Source organism: Lampetra planeri, chromosome 55 (genome assembly GCF_965212315.1).
Source record: "Lampetra planeri chromosome 55, kcLamPlan1.2.h2, whole genome shotgun sequence".
NCBI classification, from domain to species: Eukaryota; Metazoa; Chordata; class Hyperoartia; order Petromyzontiformes; family Petromyzontidae; genus Lampetra; species Lampetra planeri.
This window is the reverse complement of record NC_136161.1, coordinates 4,920,916-4,942,298: the sequence shown is the minus strand read 5'-3', so window position 1 is coordinate 4,942,298 and position 21,383 is coordinate 4,920,916. Positions and strand designations below refer to the sequence as shown.

Sequence of the window (21,383 nt, the reverse complement as noted above, 5' to 3'; positions counted from 1 at the left end):
TGCCGTACTTACTCTGGCCCCCGAGAGAGGTTCCAGACGCACAGTAGCACTCTTGTGACAGTGGCTGGTGCTAACACCATAGTGACACCCTGAACGTGACTACACATCTAATAGACAATTGGTTACTAACCTGAGGCACACACACCCACAATGTGTCAGTTTAGGTTTAATGACTTGAAATAATAACTTTTAGTTTAAAAGCTGAAGATGCGAAGATAAAACTTAAGTAAACATGTCAAGAACTCAAAAGTGTATTTGATATATCCATAACCTGCCTATGCAAAACTGTTTTTTTTACATCTGTAGTGAGCGACTTCCAGCACACGTCTAGTAGAAGGCTTCTTATTTATTAAGAGCACACAGGGCGATACACTTGGTAACGTGGCTACACCTAGGCTGTCCAAACACGCAGCCCATCTCCGTCCTGCGCTAAGCATGTGGGTTGACAAGCGTAGCGGTGGCGACGGAGCTGGTCTTGCAAAAGAACAGCCACGTGGTCAAAGAGATGACGATGGTAGCGATGCAACCAGGACCCAGACCCCACACTAACAGCCCCGAAGCTCTGGTTCGGTGCTCCTTATATCTGCCGGGGTGGCCAAGCTCCACCTCTGGCCACGCCCCCTTTCTAGAACCTTCCAGACCCTTCGGGATGGTTCCCGGAGCTTCTCGACTGACTTCGCCCTTGACCTTTACCCCAGATACACCCCTTCATAATAAGGCATTATGCAATGCAGCTATAACTAATTACCCTTGCAGGCCGGCAGGGGTCACCCTGTCATTACACATCTAATAGACCAGTGGTTGTTTTTTTTTGCATCTAATAGACCAGTGGTTACTAACCTGAGGCGCACGCACCTTCTGGGGGTGCGAGATGCCCTTTCTGGGGGCTGTGAGACATGGCCATATTTTTTTTAAGGCAAATCGTTGAAACACAAATTAAGCACGGGCACGTAAGTAACAAATATTTTGTTTCATCAAACCCTCTGTGTTTATTAACATTATAAAAAGAATTACGATTGGGAACCAAACGGGTGCAAGGCTGCAGTAAAGGTTAAGAACCACTGTATTATTAGACCTTCCATTTGTCATGAATGAAAGTGCTTATTATTATTACAGGCCTGGATTTTAATCACTTCAAATTTGGGGGAGGAGCCAATGAGAGACCGGCGGTGACGGGGAGTTTCCGTGGGTGCCCGGCCACTGCAGATCAAAACTTTGTCGAGGTGGTGTTGGATGAGGAGGACGTTGGCGAAGGTAAGGTCTTGGAGAGAGAGGAAAGAAAAAAAACGCTTTGGGTTTTTGCTCTCCAACACAACCGATTAGTGCTAAAGTAGTAACTAATTGACTTAAAGCTTTTGTGTTTGCAGGAATTCATATTCTTTGGGTCTTTCGGTAAAGCCACGTAGATAGAAAAAATAATAACAATATCATGACGTTTTTACAGCAACACAAGAAATCGTCATCAGGGGATGACGATTGCTTGTGTTGCGATCGAAACGTTTATATTCATGCAATCTAACCCAAAAAAAAACTATTGTAGTTTTCTTGCTTCACGTACATTTCTATGTTGAATTTCTTTCGCACCGTACATAGCCAACCGTGCTAATCTGAGGTGCGGGGGGGGGGGAAGGACAACATACCAAGCACAAAATGCATTTTAAAAAATTAGTTTGCCAAACTAAATTATTATTTAAAAGTACATAGCTCCTAGTGGCTTACTAATATTGGCAGAGCTCTTCCGTCTGAAAGCGTGCGATGCGATGACCATCTTTGTTCGATGATCTAGCAAAAAGCCGCTGCGGCTGCGAGGATGATAGGAGTTCGCATGATGATTTATGCTCCTAATCACCCACATTATCTCGGTCATGCTGCAATAAATGAGATGGACACCTGAGGTCGTGGGTTCGATCCTGACCCTGACACCTGTTGTATATTTGGAGTTTGTGCGTGTCTTTCACCGTGGTCACGTGGATTTTTCTCTCGGTCCTATGGTTTTCCCCTCCACATTTTGTGGCATGTGTTTTAAGTGTTTGGGTTCCTATAAATGTCCATGTGATAAGCCACTTCTACGATCCTAATCTGTTGTCATATTCCTTTCTAGATTAGCAAACTCATTTTTTATGCTTTTTGTGCTTATTCCTTTCCTCAAGGAATATTTTCGTGTATTCTTTGGGTCTTTCCGTAAAGTCACGTAGATAGGTAAAAAAAATAACTCAAAACTACGACGTTTCGATGGCAACACAAGCGGTCATCATCAGGATGCGGTCATCATCATCCTGATGACGACTGTTTGTGTTGCGATCGAAGCGTCGTAGTTTTTCAACCGTTTTATTTAACTTGACTCCTATGTTTGTCGTGGTCAACTCTTGTAATCAAAATTTAGTCTAATTCCTGTTGTCCAATCAATTCAAAATTTAGCACACGTACTCGGATCCGGAGACAATGCATACCTGTATCAAAATCGGCATAAATTAATCCATTGGCTTGTTTAAAGCAATTCATATTTTGTATGGAAGCCTTACTCGACGAGTGCTTTGCGAACAGGTTTTGTGAAAAATAAAAATTAATACCAACGTAGGAGTCCAGAGTTCGAAACTCGTAACATTAAATGCTTTGGTGTCTTTACAAAAGTTGTTTATTATGATGTAGTGCATCAATGGGACAATGCATGGATAGGGTCAGTGACATCATTTTTGCACTAACCCCATTTAAAGTGAACTTTTAACATTCATATTGATGTTTTATCCATTTACATGTGGTGGACAAATAGGTTGAGTTCGATCTAAAGGTCAAAAGATCAATTATCTGGTATGAAATTAGTATTTTTTTTAACTAAGATTTTTGGTACTTCATATAGAGCTTTAAATTGTAGCATTTAAAGTGAGTTGTCTGTCGTTGATAAGTTGGTTGAGGTTTGGAAATGTGGTTTTATGTAAAAAAATTCAACTCTCAGGTCATGAGTTCAAGCCCCGACTTATCAAAAATTGCCAACCACTCTTTCACCCAATGTTATTTGTCCTATACTCGTGCCAACAGGAACATCGGTAACGACAAATGGTAAACAAAAAAGGGATCGTGTGAAGAGAAATCCAAATGAAACTTCAACGCAACGAAAGCGACGGTTAGCAAAGGCTCGGCAAAAGTACAAAGAAAAGCGTGCTAATGAGGACGAAGAGGCAAGGCGCGCCAGACTTCAGAAACGACGTGATCGTTTGAATGATAAAACACCAGAAGCACGTGACGTCCGATTGCAACGAGACCGTGAATATCACAAACAATCAAGAAATCAAGAAACACCAGAAGCTCGTGATGCTCGATTGCAATCTATGCGTGAACACATGTCACAATTCAGATGCAAAGCAACGAAAGCGACGGTTACAAAAGGCTCGGCAAAAGTACCAAGAAAAGCGTGCTAATGAAGATGAAGAGGCAAGCATGCCAGACTTGAGGAACGACGTGATCGTTTGAATGAACATCACATACAATCAAGAAATCAAGAAACACCAGATGATCATGATGCTCGATTGCAATCTGTGCGTGAACACGTCACAATTCAGAGTTGCAGAAACACTTGAAGCACGTGATGTCATATTAAAGCAAAATCGTGAATATCAATCGCAACGTCTTGAAGCACTCAATGCTGACATGACAACATTTGACAATGCAATCGATACATTCTGCAGTCAAATCTGTGAAGTCTGCACCAAATGCTGCTATCCAAATCAGATTTACAGAGTACGACGTAATGAAAATGCAATCGAGCATCATGACCGAATTGTCATCAAAGAAAACATTGCAAATGTGTTCACGTTGCAAGACACACATCAGCAGTAACAAAAAAGCTGCACCACCAAAAGCTCACTGGAATCACTTGGATCCTGCTGAAATTCCAGATGTGATTCGAGTCTTAACACAGCCAGAACAATGTCTATTATCAAGAGTTATACCATTTGTGAAGATCATCAAATTCACTGGAGTCTTCGGTCAATATGGCTTCCGTGGACAGGCAGTGCTTTTTGCTATGGACATCTTTGAAGTTAGTGACACACTTCCACGAGCAATGGATAATACTGGAATGATTGTCATCACAAAACATGTTGAGAATCTCAACATCACACGTGAATTCTCTATAAATCGTGAACAAGTTTACATTGCACTCAACTGGCGAATTCGAATTAATCCACTTTATCCGGATGTAACAATCAATGAAGAAGCAAACATCGCTGATCTACATTCAGTTGCTATTCCTGCGCAACAACCAGTGGAGCAAAATCAGCCGCAAGAACCTGCAAATGCTTACATGCCAATCAATGAAAGATCTAGAATTGTTCGCGCTGCATGGCATCAAGCAAATGAAGATGTTTACATGGGGCAATGGTGTTGGCAAATATTGTAAGAGCTGCTATACTGCCACCAAGCATATGGACCACAAACACATTGAACGTGAACTTGATTGCGGGTGATGAAATGTATGAAACCATTCGATTGGCCAAACTTGAGAATCTAGGATATCCAATGACAGCAAATGGATATCTGCAAGTCAAACATTTCCATGTCATAAGAAACGACTTCATTACATTCAACAACTAATTCTCAATAGCCTATGATGAGGAAACACTACTCGTTGGAAGTCTACAAGACTGAGTCAATGAAGGCGATTCACAAGAAATCACTTTGGGCGATGCATTTCATGATTTGTTCACAAATCATCAGGCTGGCGTACTAATAACAGGATACAAATCACTAGCAATTGTGCATTATGATGACAAATACTACTTCACTGATTCACATTCATGGGGTCAGAAAGGTGCACCGGCAGGCAATGGCAGAGCATGCATTATTGAGTGTGACACATTTGAAGAACTTGAACGAATCTGCAGACGATCAACAGGATCAAGACATTTTGAATTCACCATCAACTTCATAAATGTTCATCCGAAAAATGACATTGCCGATCCAAGAATGCGAGAAGAAGAAGATTCATCACCACATCTGCGAGAGGCAATGCAAATACATATGGCAGCACAAGTTGAAACGATGCATGTGTAATAAAGGACTCTTCCACAGTATCGATCTCCATTGTCCTTTATTTGGGTTCGTGTAAATCTCGCTCCCACGGCGTCCTCGCTCAGGCCCGCGTCTCCTCAGTCGAGCACTCCACAGCCACACTGCTGCTCCGCCCTGCAGCCACCCTGCTGCTCCGCTCTGCAGCCACACTGCTGCTCCGCCCTGCAGCCACACTGCTGCTCCGCTCTGCAGCCACCCTGCTGCTCCGCTCTGCAGCCACACTGCTGCTCCGCTCCTCGCTCACGGCCAGCCTTCCCACAGCCCGCTAGCCCCCCTGCGCCCGGACACCGATGGCCGACGGTGCCGAGGTCTCCCAACACGTGGCGATCGCGCCACCCTCCCAGTACTGCCCAGCGTGGCCTCCTCCCGTTTTCACTCCGTCTTAACTCCCTGATCCCTTCCGGTTCTCTCCCTAAATCCTCTCCCCCACGTGACCCTAACTCCTCCCTCTCCTCACATGACCCAGACTCCGCCCCCCTCAATCCTTGCTCGCATTACACATGTACAAACATCAGTTATGGCTTTGATAGATTGTGATCAGCCAAATATGGAGGATGAATACGAAGTCTCTGATAATACTCATGAAATAAGGAGGATCAGCTGCATATTGGGAAACAGTGCTGAATGAATTGATCGGACAAATACATTCAATAGGACCACCAACATACTTCGGGACATTCAGTTGCAATTATTTGAATTGGCTTGATATGCGCAAGGCACTCTTAATAGCTGATGAAAGACCCGATGAAGATCCAAATGAACTCAACATATATGCCACACAACGATTGATCAAACTGTATCCTGTCATAGTCACTCGACACTTCATGATTCGATTGAACGCACTTATGAAATTCTTGACAATCATGAAGTGTTTGGTGGTCGATTGAAGGATTACTGGTGGCGAATCAAGTTCCAAAATCGTGGAAGTCCACATCTACACATCCTGGTGTGGATAAAAGATCATCCTTCATTCAATACACCTGAGGAAATCAATCGAATTGATCAAGTGTGCACAGCAAAAAAGCCGAACAAGAGTTCTGAGCTCTATGAGCTTGTGAAAAAGTGTCAGATCCACCATCATACAAATACATGCAAGAAGAATGATGAGGACTCATCAATAGCATGCTGCTTCAAATATCGATGAATATGCATCTGAAGAAGTAGAAAACTCTGCAAGAGGAAGATAGATGATCACGTTCACTGATAGAACAAAAATGCTGAAAAGAAATGTTCCAGCAGTTGTTAGAGTGACATACTTTGTGGTTGTAACAGATCCTGAAAACTACTATTCTAGCCTTCTGGTTCAATACAAACCATACAGAAGTGAACAAGAACTATTGCAAGGATCTGATACTGCAAAGGAAGCATTTCTGGGAAATGAACAACAGCTCAAACAGATGAGTGACCATATGGAAGTGCATCGTGAACGTGACAGACAACTGGAGAATGCATGAAATCAAGTTCATGCACTCAACATTCTCGAAAAAGCTGTACCTGTTGAAATGGAAGATGAAGAAGAAGAGGTGCCAGATGTGGAAATGGATGAAGAACAATTAAAATCGGCACGTAGAGCAATGAATGTAGGACAACAGGAAATGTTTAGAATGGTCACAGCATTAACAAGCAATTGCATGAAGAGCCTGAGAGTGAACACTCTCTTGAACGCTTAAGAGTCTTCATCACTGGTGGAGCTGGAGTGGGCAAACATTCCTACTGAAATTGTTGAAAAATCAAATCAATCGTTGCTTTGCAAAGAAAGCTGTAATAGTCTATGCATTAACTGGAGTCGCTGCACGCCTTATCGGTGGATCAACTATTCATTCCACATTGAAATTGCCTGTTCAAAGAGATGATTGAAGCGCTACAATGTCACCATTAACCGGACATTACTTAAGAACCATGCGACTACAATGGAAGAACATTTGTTGTATATATAGGCCTTTTTCCAAAATTGATGTTAAGAATAAATCTGCCAATATTTTTAAATATATCAATCGAAAAAAAAGTTGAAACAAACACTCTCACCCCGCTACCTCCCACAAGCCACACCAAGTATCTGGAGGCCATTAAATAATAAAACCCCGGGGCAAAGGGAGGTTAATGACAATCTGGAAAATCTCCACGGGGCAGGGGACCATGAGTCACGACCTCCTTGGACGTTTTGGACAGTTCACAAACAATTCTCCAGCAGGAACAGCCTGGTTTCAAATCAAAACTTGCTGACATAGCCTTTACATCACTCCAATCGGCTTTCCACAAAAGCGAGAGCCACAGGGCAAACGGACATTACAACTGGCGGTTTTTCTCTCCTCCAACGGTAAAAGTTCTAAACTTTGCAACAAGAAGAAATCGACGGTATAGACCCAGTACACTCTCAGATTAAGAACCAGACTGCAGTCTACATTAGTGGCTTTTATTATTACTTAAATTACTCGTATTCACCTTATATATGTTTTTCTTATTCTATCTTTCTATCTACGTGACTTTACCTAAAGAACCAAAGAATATGAATTCCAGCAGTCACGAAAGCTTAAGTCAAAACTTAGCTATATCTCCAACCTCAGGATATCAAAATATAACTCGAATAAAGCACAGATGCCTGGCGAGACGGACGGAGAACAAAGCTTAATACACCCTCAGAATACCTGAGGTAACAACCATGGTACATCACCAATCTTGGTTAAACATAAACCAAATAATAATTATGAAGTATTAGACCTAAGGTAATTCAAAAAAGATACAAGGCGAAATAGGTCAATCGCACACGACCAAGATAATATTTATTCCATAGGACCAGAGCCTCCAAACCACATCTGTCTTCCCACAATTTGACACAACACATGGTAGCAATAAAATACGTATGGAGGGTGACTCCCCTTGAGATAGCAAACACCACGAAGGCAGAGAGGGAGGGGGGACCAAAACATAAACCGAGTATGGAAAGCAGCCAGTCAAAGGGAGGGGGGGGGCAACCAGACAGCTGGGGGCAGCCAGGCAGCTGCGGCCACGGGAGGAGAACGAGACAGAGGGCATGTTTTTTTTTCTCTCGCAAGAGACACGCAGAGAGGGGAGAATTTCACGACTGATCATGCAACGGAGTCTTGCTGCGACAAGCTCCGGGGGTGGGCCCCACAATCGACCAAGGATGGCGAGGCTTGCAGAGTAGCGATGTGTCACGGAGTATGAGTTCGGCGCTGACAGACGAAGCATCGCTAAAAGTTTTATTCTACATTGAGTGCCAGCTCCCACTAGCAGCTGCAGCAAGAGAAAAAGAGAGAGAAAGAGTGACGAGCAACGACGAGCAATCGACCTGGAGAAAGGGCGGAAAAGCGCCAAGCATCGACCAAGCGAGCATCGCACAGGACCAGCGGCTAAGGATTACCCACGAGCGTGCAGACTCGGAAGCTGAGCACTCTCCTGCAAAGGTCAAGTCTACAAGGACCAACCGTGCCTGGTGCAAGGGAGAGAGCGTGACCGGCGCAACTTAGAAATAGTGTCGGCACCGGCGACCGGCGGACGAGCTGCGAGCGCAATCGGGCATCTTCAAAGACAAGCGTCGTGCCGACTCAGCTCATCCAGCAGCAGAGAGGCCTGCAGTATGACACGCCCACACACACGACTCATTTCTCAGCAGGGAACCAAGGAATTTTTGGTACAAGAAACGCCCCACCTCGGCGTCTGCTTAACGCAAAGAGTTGAGCAAGGATACAATACACCAACACACACACATAACGCACATATCGGGACTTATAAGATTACTCCAAAGTTATCTTTGCGTTTCAAAAAGGGTGGCCATCCTAAGGTAGCGCGTTAACTATTAGCTGATCTTGAAAATTATTGCTGCCCATTGAGTTACGTAGATACGGTCGTTGGAAGTATTTGTCATTTTTTGTTAATTTCATAACTATACCAATGTGATTGATGAAACTAAACATTTTCTCAACATCTACGTTACGAATCTACACACTCACAGGGACAGTCGGGTTGAAAATTTTCTTTTGATCACAAAATCTTGCCTGCTAATTTATTGAAGCCTTAGCCAATTGATGAGCATTTGCTAGACAAGCAGGAACACTGCCGTACCCCATTGTTCCAAGACATTTCGTTAATCACATAATCTTACCAATGAATTCATTGAGGTCTACTTTTGCTTAGGCACATGTTTCATTAGTGCTTTTTCCTGTCGCCGTGTATGATCACCTTACTCTGAGGAATTAGCAGATTGTTCTATTACCCAGTTACCAAATGTAACTTGAGGGTTAAATGTACGGATCAATGAGGAGGACATCTCCAAGAGTACTGTGTTGCAATTCCTAGCACAAGAGTTTGCATATTTGAATGTTATGTTTTTCTTAGATTAAAGTTGCTTAACACAGAGTCTGACTGGTGCCTTCCTAAGTGCATGCTTAATAATCTTAATTATAAGAACTGTATCCTGCGGAGAGATCTGAATTTTGAGACTTGACAAATACAGTAAAACATAATCAGTAAAAGTTAAAGCGAGAACCATTGTATTATCCCGATTGATAAGACAACTAGATTTGAAGCTTTCGTGACTGCAATGATTCATATTCTTAGGTTTTTTCGGTAAAGTCACGTAGGTAAAAACATTAAAAAGTAAAATAAAAATCACGACGTTTCGGAGGCAACACAAACTTCCGTCTTCAGGTGGTACCGTCACAGCCACGACAGCTGTATCAAGTAAATGAGAGATGCAGGAGTTACCACTGCGTTTATATAATGGTTGGAGAAGGTGGTGGGGCAAGGGCCGCATACTTATTATTAATATGGTAAGGTGAGGCTTGAGACTAAGAATAGACTGCATAACAAAGGCTGAGCCTTGTTATGGAGAGGTGCGGTTCGTGACTCAACCTGTAACAAGAAGACCACCACTAAACATGGTAAAACAGTAATGGTTATCTGTCAAATAAGATTGGCAAATAAGTGTAGTTAAATCTTTTTTGCATGGTTAATCACATCTTTCCAATGATTACTCAGTTTGTAACCGTCATCACGGTTGAAATTATGTCTGTGTTTGTATATTTGTATGGCTTCGTGTACAAACCTTTGATGGTAGCCAGGAGGTTTGCAGAGATCCTTGGTCTCGGAAAATACAATTTCATGAGAGCCCACCGAGTTGTAGCAATGATCGGCAACGGCCGAATAATCAGTTCTGCCGTGTTTCAGATCTGACTTGTGCTCGCGGACACGATCAGAAACATGACGTTTCGTTTCTCCAATGTAGCAATCACCACAAATGCAACTCAATTTGTAGACTCCAGGATACTGTAAGTCAGGAACGACATCCTTCACAGATTCCATCTGATTTGATTCCATCTGTGAAGGATGTCGTTCCTGACTTACAGTATCCTGGAGTCTACAAATTGAGTTGCATTTGTGGTGATTGCTACATTGGAGAAACGAAACGTCATGTTTCTGATCGTGTCCGCGAGCACAAGTCAGATCTGAAACACGGCAGAACTGATTCTTCGGTCGTTGCCGATCATTGCTACAACTCGGTGGGCTCTCATGAAATTGTATTTTCCGAGACCAAGGTTCTCTGCAAACCTCCTGGCTACCATCAAAGGTTTGTACACGAAGCCATACAAATATACAAACACAGACATAATTTCAACCGTGATGACGGTTACAAACTGAGTAATCATTGGAAAGATGTGATTAACCATGCAAAAAAGATTTAACTACACTTATTTGCCAATCTTATTTGACAGACAACCATTACTGTTTTACCATGTTTAGTGGTGGTCTTCTTGTTACAGGTTGAGTCACAAACCGCACCTCTCCATAACAAAGGCTCAGCCTTTGTTATGTAGTCTATTCTTAGTCTCAAGCCTCACCTTACCATATTAATAATAAGTATGCGGCCCTTGCCCCACCACCTTCTCCAACCATTATATAAACGCAGTGGTAACTCCTGCAATCTCTCATTTACTTGATACAGCTGTCGTGGCTGTGACGGTACCACCTGAAGACGGAAGCTTGTGTTGCCTCCGAAACGTCGTGATTTTTATTTTTATTTAATTTTACTTTTTAATGTTTTTACCTACGTGACTTTACCGAAAAAACCTAAGAATATGATAAGACAACGAAGCCAAGCCCAATTATAAAAATCCATAATTAGCATAATTACATACAATTGCATAACGCAATACAATTATATATTCACAATTACCATAATGCATAATTGGCATAATTATATCAATTTGGATACTTTCGGAGAATTACACATTTTTCAATTTTTTAAGACCAAATATATACGACACATTGAATGCATCATCATCGAGATATCAATGATCTCACTAGTGGTAAGTACCCGGCGTTGCCCGGGTGAAAAGGCAGACGCACACATGGACTTACACACAGACATTGACCCACACACGTAGAAACACATAGACTTACACGCACACATATGGACTCGCACACACAGACATCGACTTTAGACACACACATGTAGTTACACACACAAATCGACTCGCACACACACAGACTTACACACACGTATCGACTCGCACATACACAGACTGAACAACAACAACCGCCATTCACCACTAAGTGGCGGTGACGTCACCACAACGCTTGTGCCAGGCTATGTGCACCTTGAAGCCACGTGAAGTGTCGAACGCCTGCTGGCAGGTCACAGGGCAGATCCAGATGGCACAGGTCGACTGACTGAGATGACTGGCTGATGCACCACCTGTGCCCCCTACTGTGGCAACTTGCTGTGCTTTAGCCACCCGGCACTCCGCTCGTTGTTGTGAGCGTCGCTCCTCCACCCTCCGTTGTTGGAGGGCGACTGCCTCCAACTGTCCAGTAGCGTCCTTCACGAGCTGCCTCCACAGAGGCCGATCTTGACACTGCTGGTACCAGTCATCGGCAAGTCCACTCAGCTCCACGTCCTCCTGTACCACATCACTCCATCTCTTCTCTAACCCGTGCCGTGCCCGTTTAACCCCCTCGATCCGGCCGAACAAAAGCTGTTTAGGCATGCGGTGGCTGGGCATGCGGGCTACATGACTCAGCCAATACAGCCTTGCCTGGCGGAGGAGCTCACCGATGGGACTTTGTCCACATCTTTCAAGGATTTGTGATTTCCTCACACAATCCAGGCTGGTTAAACCCAAGATGGATCGTAGGCAGGCCATCCTAAATGTTTTTAACCGGCGAAGATGTTCCATTAGGGGGGGGGGTCCAAGTTTCGCAAGCGTAGAGAAGGGAGGGAATGACCGTGGCTGAGAAGACCTGAAGCTGCGTGTGGAGTGATAGACCAGGTAGCCACACAGCATTACGCAACCGATGAAAAGATAATGCGGCACGACTGATTCGGAGTGAGACCTTTGCTGTTAAACCGGAGCTGGTCATTAGCACACTGCCAAGGTATGGGAAACTCTCCACTCTCTCGACAAGTGCCCCATCACCAATTGGGAGGAGATGGACTGGTACCACCTGGACGTCTGGAATACAGGTCCAGTGGACTGGTTCTGGCTCCAGTAAAACGAGGTCCGGGCTCAAGAAGAGAGGCCAGCCGGCTCTCCATGATGTGTCCCCCTCCGTATCTTCCACTGCTACGCATGCCTGGAACTCCCCTCCCGTGAGGTCAGTCATGAAATAAAACAAACAAAAAACCCTGAAATGTGGTTGTGATCAGCTGTTTTTTTGTTCTGCGTCGTCACAGGAACGGTCTTTATTTTCAATGCTCAATTCAAAACATCCGATATGTCACATTCACAGGTGTAGATATAATAATAATAATAGTTCAATTTGTAACGCGCGCAAATTTGCAGACGTAGTGGCCGCAACTCAGAGGTGCGGAGCCAAGCTCAGAGTCGCTCAAAAGCATGATTGTAGAGGTGAGTTTTTAATTGTCTCTTGAAGGAGGCGATTGAGGTGATGCTGCGAATGTGCAGAGGGATATCGTTCCAGACTGTTGGGGCTGCCACCGAGAAGCAGCGCATAGACATGACCATCCTGGATCTTGGTATCAAGAGGAGGTCGTGAGTCGCGCTGCGCAGGCATCTGCCGTGTGCTGAGCTGCAAGTTGTCAATAATGAAGAAAGGTACGGCGGGCAAGCGGATATGAAGGCATTGTGGCAGAGGCAGGCGGTCTTGTATGTGACCCTACTGGCGATGGGTAGCCAGTTGAGAGCACGGAGACAAGCTAGTGAGTCGAGACGGGGATGAGTGTGGGCAATGACGACGCGTGCCAGGTTGTTTTGTAGTCTTTAAAGTTTCTTTAGGTTGCCAGCGGAGGTCCGGACTAGGACGGAGTTACAATAGTCAAGGCGAGACCCAACTATGCAACAATGCAATGTGTTGGCAATTTCAGTAGAGATGAGAGGACGTATGTGTCTAAGAGCCTTCAGGTGAAAGTTACATGAGCTGATGATATGGTTGGTTTGACGGTTGAAGGATAATGTTGAATCTAGGATGACACCGAGGTAGCTGAAGTGGTCGGTGAACTTGATGCTGTGACCGAAGATGTGTATGTGTGTGGGGAGTGCTGCTGAATTGAGACGTTGCTTGGTACCTAACATGATGGCCACTGACTTTTTCGGATTAAGGGCTAGGTTGTGTGCAGTGAACCATTGTTGCACGGCGGTGGTACATTCCGAGAGCCTCTCGAATCCAGATGCATTGCTAGAATCGATGGCGGTGAATAGAATCGTGTCATCCACATATGAGTGATGCTTAACACCGAAGCTTGCAATGAGCCGGCCGATCGGGGAAGTGTAGGCTGTGAAGAGCAGGGGACCGAGAAGAGCCCTGGGGAACCCCGCATAATGCTATTGTTTCAGGCGATGTGGACATGTCCACCCTGACTGAAGATTGCCGGTCAGAAAGGTACGAAACTATCCACTTGAGTGCTGAGCCGCATATACCGAAGTCGGATTTCAGGAGGGAAGGAGCGAATGGTTGATGATGTCGAAGGCTGACGAAATGTCCAGACTTACAAGTGCAACTGTTGAGCCGGAATCAATGATCGTTAAAATGTCATCGAGCACTCTAGTGAGTGCTGTTTCTGTGGAATAGTTTTGACGGTAAGCTGACTGAAAGCAGCAGTAGTTTGCGGAGGTGATGTGTGGTTTTAGCTGGGCGAGGGCTAGTCGTTCAAGGAGTTTAGAGAGGTTCGAGAGGTTAGTGATGGGACGATAACTAGATGGGTCATCCGGATCTAGACTTGGTTTCTTTAACAAGGGAGAAACCAGGCCAGGTTTGAGGTTGGACGGAAAACACCCCGAAGAGAAGGAGGCATTTGCGATGTTCCTGATCATGATGGCGAGTTCTGGAGCACATTGCTTGAACAAGGAACCTGCGAGCACGTCGAATCATCCAGCAAGACTAATTTATAACAAAAATTGCATTATATTTAAACACAAGATGAGTCAATCGAACAAGACGAGAGACAAAAAAACAAATAACCGTATATCAAAATCTTAATGTAGAAAATAACTCCGTCATAAAAATATTGTAGTTTGAGATAGCCATGTGGCTTAAAGCATCAGAGCGCTGCTTACATTTTGGATTTGAATCCCTACAGCTACGTGTGATTGAGCCATGCTCTCAAGTATAGTGAGTTGACGATGGTTTCCGTCTGGTGACTGATGATTGTGTGAAAATGCATCATGCCAAATTAGTTTTTGCCCTGAGCCTGAAAAATGTTCTGTTCTCAACTCGTGATGGTTTTTGACTATCACGTGATACAACATATTTTGGTCTATTGGCAAGGTATCTGGGAAAATGCTGCCCCTAGTGTGATAAAAGTGAAGGGATCTCAATGGTTCCATGATGCTCTCTTCTGCAGATTGTTCTCCAACGTGAATCATTATCATCACTCTGCCAGTTCCGAATGGAGCTTTCAAGTCTGTGACGTGCCCTTCGATAGATTAAGCAGCTTTCAACAGTTTGCTCCTGGATATGAGCAAATAGGTGACATATTTTGTAATGATGTTGACAGAACCTCAATCAATAATAATACTAATCTTGAGATCAGCGAAGGCTGAGACTGGGAGCCAATGTAACTTGTGGAAGAGCATTGCGATAAACTTCACATCTGAAAACAATCTGACTGCATTCTGAAGAAGCTGAGACTTGCACGCACGTCAACAAATGAATCAATTGACAAACAGTCAAGTTGGAAATAAATTAATTGACGAACCAATGAGTGAAGTTCATCAAAATTCAAGGTGGGTTGCAAACACGTGACAGGCATTCAGGAGCTTTCTGGGCAAGCCACGTCGTCAATATCTCAGGTTAAAGCAGAACCCTATTTAATTAGTTGAGGGACCAAGCTTTTCTAGATATAAAGACTACACATAATTACAACACAGTATGATATATCCATTCCAGGTGGTGCTTATTTTTAAACCAAAATAAGTTTTCTGCAACAAACATTTAAACGACCAAAGTTTACACGTTACAACATCATCACGGCATATTCATGAATGGAAACTTGAAAACAGTCCCCAATGATAACACGAAACCAAAAAAAAATCACACTGTTATCGTTTTCTCAATTTTCCCACGAGGTTAATATTATCTGTGGGTTGTTTAGCAGCTCATCTATAAGGATACCATTGTGTTTTTTTAACAGCATAAACACCACACTCAATACAATTCAACGCAAGCCATGTCTCGATTGACGAGCGGGAGATACGTTCCATGAAAATTGTTTGGTAACAGAATTCTTGATTTAAACGACCGTCATTTTCCCATCGACTCCTCCCGCGTTAAAAGCCGAGATGTATGTTCTGGCCTCCAAAAATGTTCCACACTCTTGAACAACTGTTTTTTTACGCGAGAAATACACTTAAACGTCATAACAAGGTAGTACAACATCAGCATAACACAATGCATTAAGAACAACAGCTCTCGCAAGGAACCTGGAATTTTTTATGTTAAGGGTAGATGTTCCTATCTGGTTTTAATTTACATAGCGCCTTAACCAAGGCCCTGAACAAAGAATGAGCAATTTGTACAGCAGAATAGTGCTATGAGATGACATGAGTTGATGAGAAGGATGTTAGTGGGTGGCAGGAGAGGCAGGATCGTCAGCCTCTTCCGAATATTCTTCTGACGAATCTTGTCGTTTGGACAATGACACGCCACTAGGGGATGGTGTTAGAGAGGTTACAGTTAGAGTTGATCTTACGGAGGTCGAAGTGGTGAAAAACCTATTGATCTTCAACTCTGAAGCTTGCCTCTGTTTCTCAAGATACAGCTCGGTATAGCATGACATCGCCTTGCGTATCACACGATTCACTTCACTGCTGCGTTCTTGGTTCGGATCATTACGGGCATAGATGGCGAGTCCTTCTTCAATTCTTCTGTTAGCTTCAGCCAAGTTTCGCAGGGTAAACGTTGGGGTGGGTGACTTGGTAGCTTCAGCGCCATCATCCTTCTCGACTGAAACTAATCCTTTCCTCAGTTTAATAAATTCCTCATTTGTTAGTTCTTCACCATGAGACTCCAACACTTCCACCACATCAGCCTGCTCCACTTCGTGAAATCCAGCATCCCTGGCAAGTTCGACGATCCTATGGATATCATTAACTGGCTCCTGAAGACCGGTTAGGTCACGCTTGCATTCCTTCCACAGTTTTCCCCAGCATGCATTCAATGTTGTCTGTGCCACTTGATTCCACGCCTCATTGATGTTGTCAATGGCGTCCATGATGTTGTAAGAGCGCCAAAACTCTCGTATTGTTTGCACGTCTTTATCCGTGTTTGCGACGATCTGCTCCATCGTTCGACGCATGTAGTACGCGTTAAAGGTGCGAATGACACCTTGGTCCATGGGCTGTATCAACGGTGTGGTGTTTTTTGGAAGGAATTCCACCCTGACATGTTCCGAAAGTTCAGAGAGCGTGGGTGGATGTCCGGGGGCATTATTCAGCAGTAACAGTGCCTTGTGATCCAGGTTCTTCTTTCTGCAGTATTTTTCGATAGCTGGGCAGAAGTGATTCTTCAGCCAGTCGAGAAACACGCTCGCGGTGATCCAACCCTTCTTGTTGGAGCGCCAGATGACGGGAAGGTCAGCCTTGACGCAGCCCTTCAAAGCCCTTGGCGTTTTGGAATGGTACACCAGCAGTGGCTTGAGCTTGCAGTCGCCAGCCGCATTGGCGCCCACGAGCAGGGCGAGCCGATCCCTAGAAGCCTTGAAGCCAGGCGCCGTCTTTTCCTCCCTGGATAGGAACGTGCTTGCCGGCATCCTCTTCCAAAACAGCCCGGTCTCATTCACGTTGAACACCTGCTCGGGGGAGTAGCCACCCCCGTCGATAATCTCCTTCAGGGTACCCTTGAACGCCTCGGCTGCTTCGACGTCGGCGCCCGCTGTCTCGCCAGTCATCTTGAGGTGGCGCAAGTTGTAACGCCCCTTAAATTTCGCATACCACCCGGTGCTGGCGCCGAATGTTTCACTCGCCGCGCTTTCGCCGGCTCTCTTCTTGAAATCGTTGAACAACCGGAGCGCCTTCGCCTGGATGAGCGCCGTGCTGAGCGGCATGCGGTGCTCATTCTGGTGCTTTATCCACATGCCCAGCGACTCCTCCATATTTTCCATCAGTGGGCTGCGCTTCCTCGTGAGTTTCGCGGCAACAAGTGGCGTCATCCTCTGCGCCCTGGCCTTAATGTTCTCGGAGGCCTTGTGTATACCACAAACAGTTGATGTGGCCAGGCCCAGAGATTTGCTGATGTCGCGGACCGTTTCTCCACCTTCGTATCGCCTTATTATGTATTTCTTCATCTCGAGTGTAATGGCCTTTCTCTTCGCTTTTGGAGCACCACTGCTACTCTGTCGACTTGCTGGCCTCTTGGAATTCATGGTGGATGGGGGAGGGGGGTGGAGCGATAAGCAGCGAAGTAAATGCAAACCACAGTTTTTTCTTTCACTGGACAAAGCACATGGGGCACACTGCACAGCACAGCTAGTAAATGAAACGGCACAGCTGGTAAACAAAATAGCTGCAGACCGCCGCTGGACGGCATTTTTGGTCGGTCTCCGCTCGCCAAGTGAACATTTTGCACGTTTTGGAAATAAAAAAAATTGGTCTCAAATTAACTTTGCTTCTGATAGCGATTTCTCATAGAAACGACACCTGTTAAACGAGACTAGCCTTTAGTTTACAATGTCGTGCACCAAGTTGATTTTTTTCGTGCAAAACACGCATGGTTTTAACACTGCAATATTTTTTTGTTAACAGTCTCCACAAATGTACAAATTGAATAAATACGCCAGGAATTGCGCGCGCCTCCTGTGATGCGACCATAATGCTCTTCGTCCGTCGAAGGAGCGCCGCAGTCTACAGTAGTTTTCCACGAACTATGGAACATGAGCAAACCACTGTAGTCTGGACTCTTCAACGGAGGAATAGCAAAAACTCCACACGCACACTCTCTCCTGAAGTCCTCTCATCATGGGCTAACAGACCTCAACATTAGCATTATAGCTCCTGAATATATTGCCATATGCACAAAGAGAATTGAACAGCCATCATTGCCACTGACGTGCTCATTTTGTTATGCACACATTATCAAGAAATATATCACTTTATATCATTTAAATGTTTTTTCTTACGTACCATGGTATTACCATTGTGCTTTATGTGAATAACTAGTGTAATTGCCCGTCATATGATGGGTCCATAAAAATACATTTAATGAAAAAGACTTAGGAAAAGTTTTCCTTGAGATGAATTTTGTTGAATCAGCACTTTGACCTTGGTTGGATTTTTGCATCTTGACAAAGCAACAACATGAAGTTGTCCGTAGGAAAAAAACAGGTTCGTTGAGATAAAGTTTTATTCAGTGATAGCAAATGCAGGGATGATGGGAAGCCGTCTTCGCTTCAAAATAACTGGTAAATTCAGATCAGACGTTGCCAGATCAATTGCTGGGAATAAAGACAACATTCCCACCGATTGGATTCTGAAATGATTTCAGCCACAACAAAATTACGGTGCATTTCACGAATCACCAGACGTGTGCCATTCAGTATGTTCATGTCGTAAACGATCCAGTGTTTCTTGACTTTGTCGATTACGCCATCTCTGCTGTCTTTCTCTGTTTAATCGACTACGTTGATTGTCAATTCATCTAAACGTGTGGCTTCAAGGATAGCTTGACTCTGCCTTTTGCGAGCTTCACGACGTGCTTCTGCAGCAGTCGCTCGTCTTGCTTGTGACATTTCAGCAGTTTCCCGAGCTCGTTGCTGGGACTTTCTTTCAGTGTTTTCACGTCGTAAACGATCCAGTGTTTCTTGACTTTGTCGATTACGCCATCTCTGCTTACTTTCTCTGTTTAATCGACGTCTTCTTTCGTCTGCAGACTCTTCTGAATTCATCGAAATGAAATCTGTGATAGAATGAACGTAGTTTGACACGTAGGCTTTTATGACCAATATTATTCAGAATTAATTTGTTTAGGTTATATCGCGTAAGTATAAATGTGGCGTGAGTATAAATGTGTCGTAACCCCCCACCACCACCCGACACAGCCTCCCAGTAAGGTTTGTCACGTAAAAAAAAACCTGCCAATTAGTTGCTACTTCAGCCCACCAGTGTGTTGGAGAGTAAATCCACAACATTTACAATTAGAGTACAACTTTTCGCTGGTAATTACATCCAGCATCATTCGTCGATTTTCCAAAATAGTGAAGCTATCCACCTGCTTCTGGTCTTAAATAGAGCAGGATGACATCATTACCGTAAGTCAAACAGGTGTGAAGATCAGAGGGGGGGTTTTATTAATTAGTATGCGATGCCTTTACAGGGCATACGATTGTACGGTGTATTATTTAACACGCTTCCAGTATGCAATAAGCCTGTAGCTGTCAAAGCAGTTAAAGTTATCTGTATTTCAATAGATTCTCGAATTAGTCTCGGGCCAGGAATAATTAGTTTTACACAACACTTCAACGTTATCTTTGTGCTGTACGCCTTTTGGCGTCCTCTGGTCTAACACCGTTTGAGGTGAGGCTCAACAGAAAGCTATCTCTGGTGTGGACTAATCAGTTTCAAAGACAATGCATATATTATCAGTGTTTTTTGTTTGCATGTTGACCACAAGTATTGTGATTAATGCAGACATGATTCTTTGTAAAAGGTTTCAGTTTGGTGTTTTAAGAACTTAACACCTGTTTTGTTGCTAGATAAAAGGGGAAAAACTATTCTCGTTATCAAAATAAATTAAATGTCATCGTTGGCAAGCATGTTCTGCAACTGCCGACAGTTGTGTTTGTATTAAATATGTAATGTTCTTAATCTTTGGGTCTTTCGCTAAAGTCACTTAGATAGAAAAATAATAATAAAAAATCACGACGTTTCGATCGCAACACAAGCAATCGTCTTCAGGTGAAAAAATACAGCAGGAGAACTGCTGAGGCAGGAGAAATATAGCGGGAGAGCTGCTGCAGCAAGAGGTTATAGAGGTTTGAGATGGGTACAACCCAAGGGTAAGTGGGCGGGGCTAGAGATGGAATTTGCATGTAAATGTCAGATCGGAGAGCCTGATGTACCTCACGACTGCGCTGCCATGAGGTATATCCATTTGTGTTAAGCTTCATGAACATACGATCATGTATGATCATGTATGAATTAGGCAACATTGTTGTAATGTTATGCATAGACCTAACTTCAGTGTCTTAACATTAGTTGTATTCACTTTGAGTTATTTTTTGTATGATTATTGGTTTATGCAACAACTTCTGTTGCATGAAAAGGGGAAAAGAATAAACAAGGAACCACGTGGCAGAATAAGAGCCAGAGTGAACAAAACAAATTCAAAGAAAGCTTTTCCTTAAAAAATGAGTTTTTTTGTTGGGATTTAAATATATTAACACTCTCCGAGAGCCTGATCTCCAATAGTCGGGAGTTACAGATATTGGGGGCCACCAAAGTAAACACCCGATCTCCCCAAGGTCACAACTGAGATCGTGATTACTGGTTATGTTAGACAGATGCTTCCTTCTTGACACCTATGAACTCCCATGATATGTGTCAATAGCTTCATTGCTGCCATCGCCAAGAACGTGCGACAGCCTTCCATGCAGTGAATGCAAGATTTTTTTAAGTTCTTGATTTCCTGACTTTTGTTGGGTTCGGAAAAAAATCATCCTCCTGGACTTCTCAAACTCCCAAAAGGATAACCTTGGAACCCATCCACTGGTCTAAAATGACTCTCACTGCCCACTCTCACTACCTGAAACACCAAATATCAGTGCCGATGACACTGTGGCCTGCCTCCAAGCCAACTCAAAGGTCCCGACTGCTGCCGAAAACCACAACGTAGAGTGAGAAAGCTGC

The 21,383-nt window shown here is 44.0% G+C and overlaps 1 protein-coding gene across 2 annotated transcripts in view; it reads left to right on the top strand.

Annotated features, from left to right (window-relative positions):
• Positions 1-21,383, top strand: part of LOC144735549 (uncharacterized) — a 61,249-nt gene that overhangs the window by 9,920 nt on the left and 29,946 nt on the right. The window contains exons 6-7 of one of the 2 annotated variants that reach the window (XM_078617982.1): positions 1,117-1,254; positions 3,037-5,067. In XM_078617982.1, the coding sequence (XP_078474108.1) occupies positions 1,117-1,254; positions 3,037-3,416 (518 nt within the window). In that variant the 3' untranslated portion in view covers positions 3,417-5,067. Of the gene's footprint in view, positions 1-1,116; positions 1,255-3,036; positions 5,068-21,383 lie in introns of those variants that run through there. The other variant, XM_078617984.1, reaches the window with a different exon arrangement.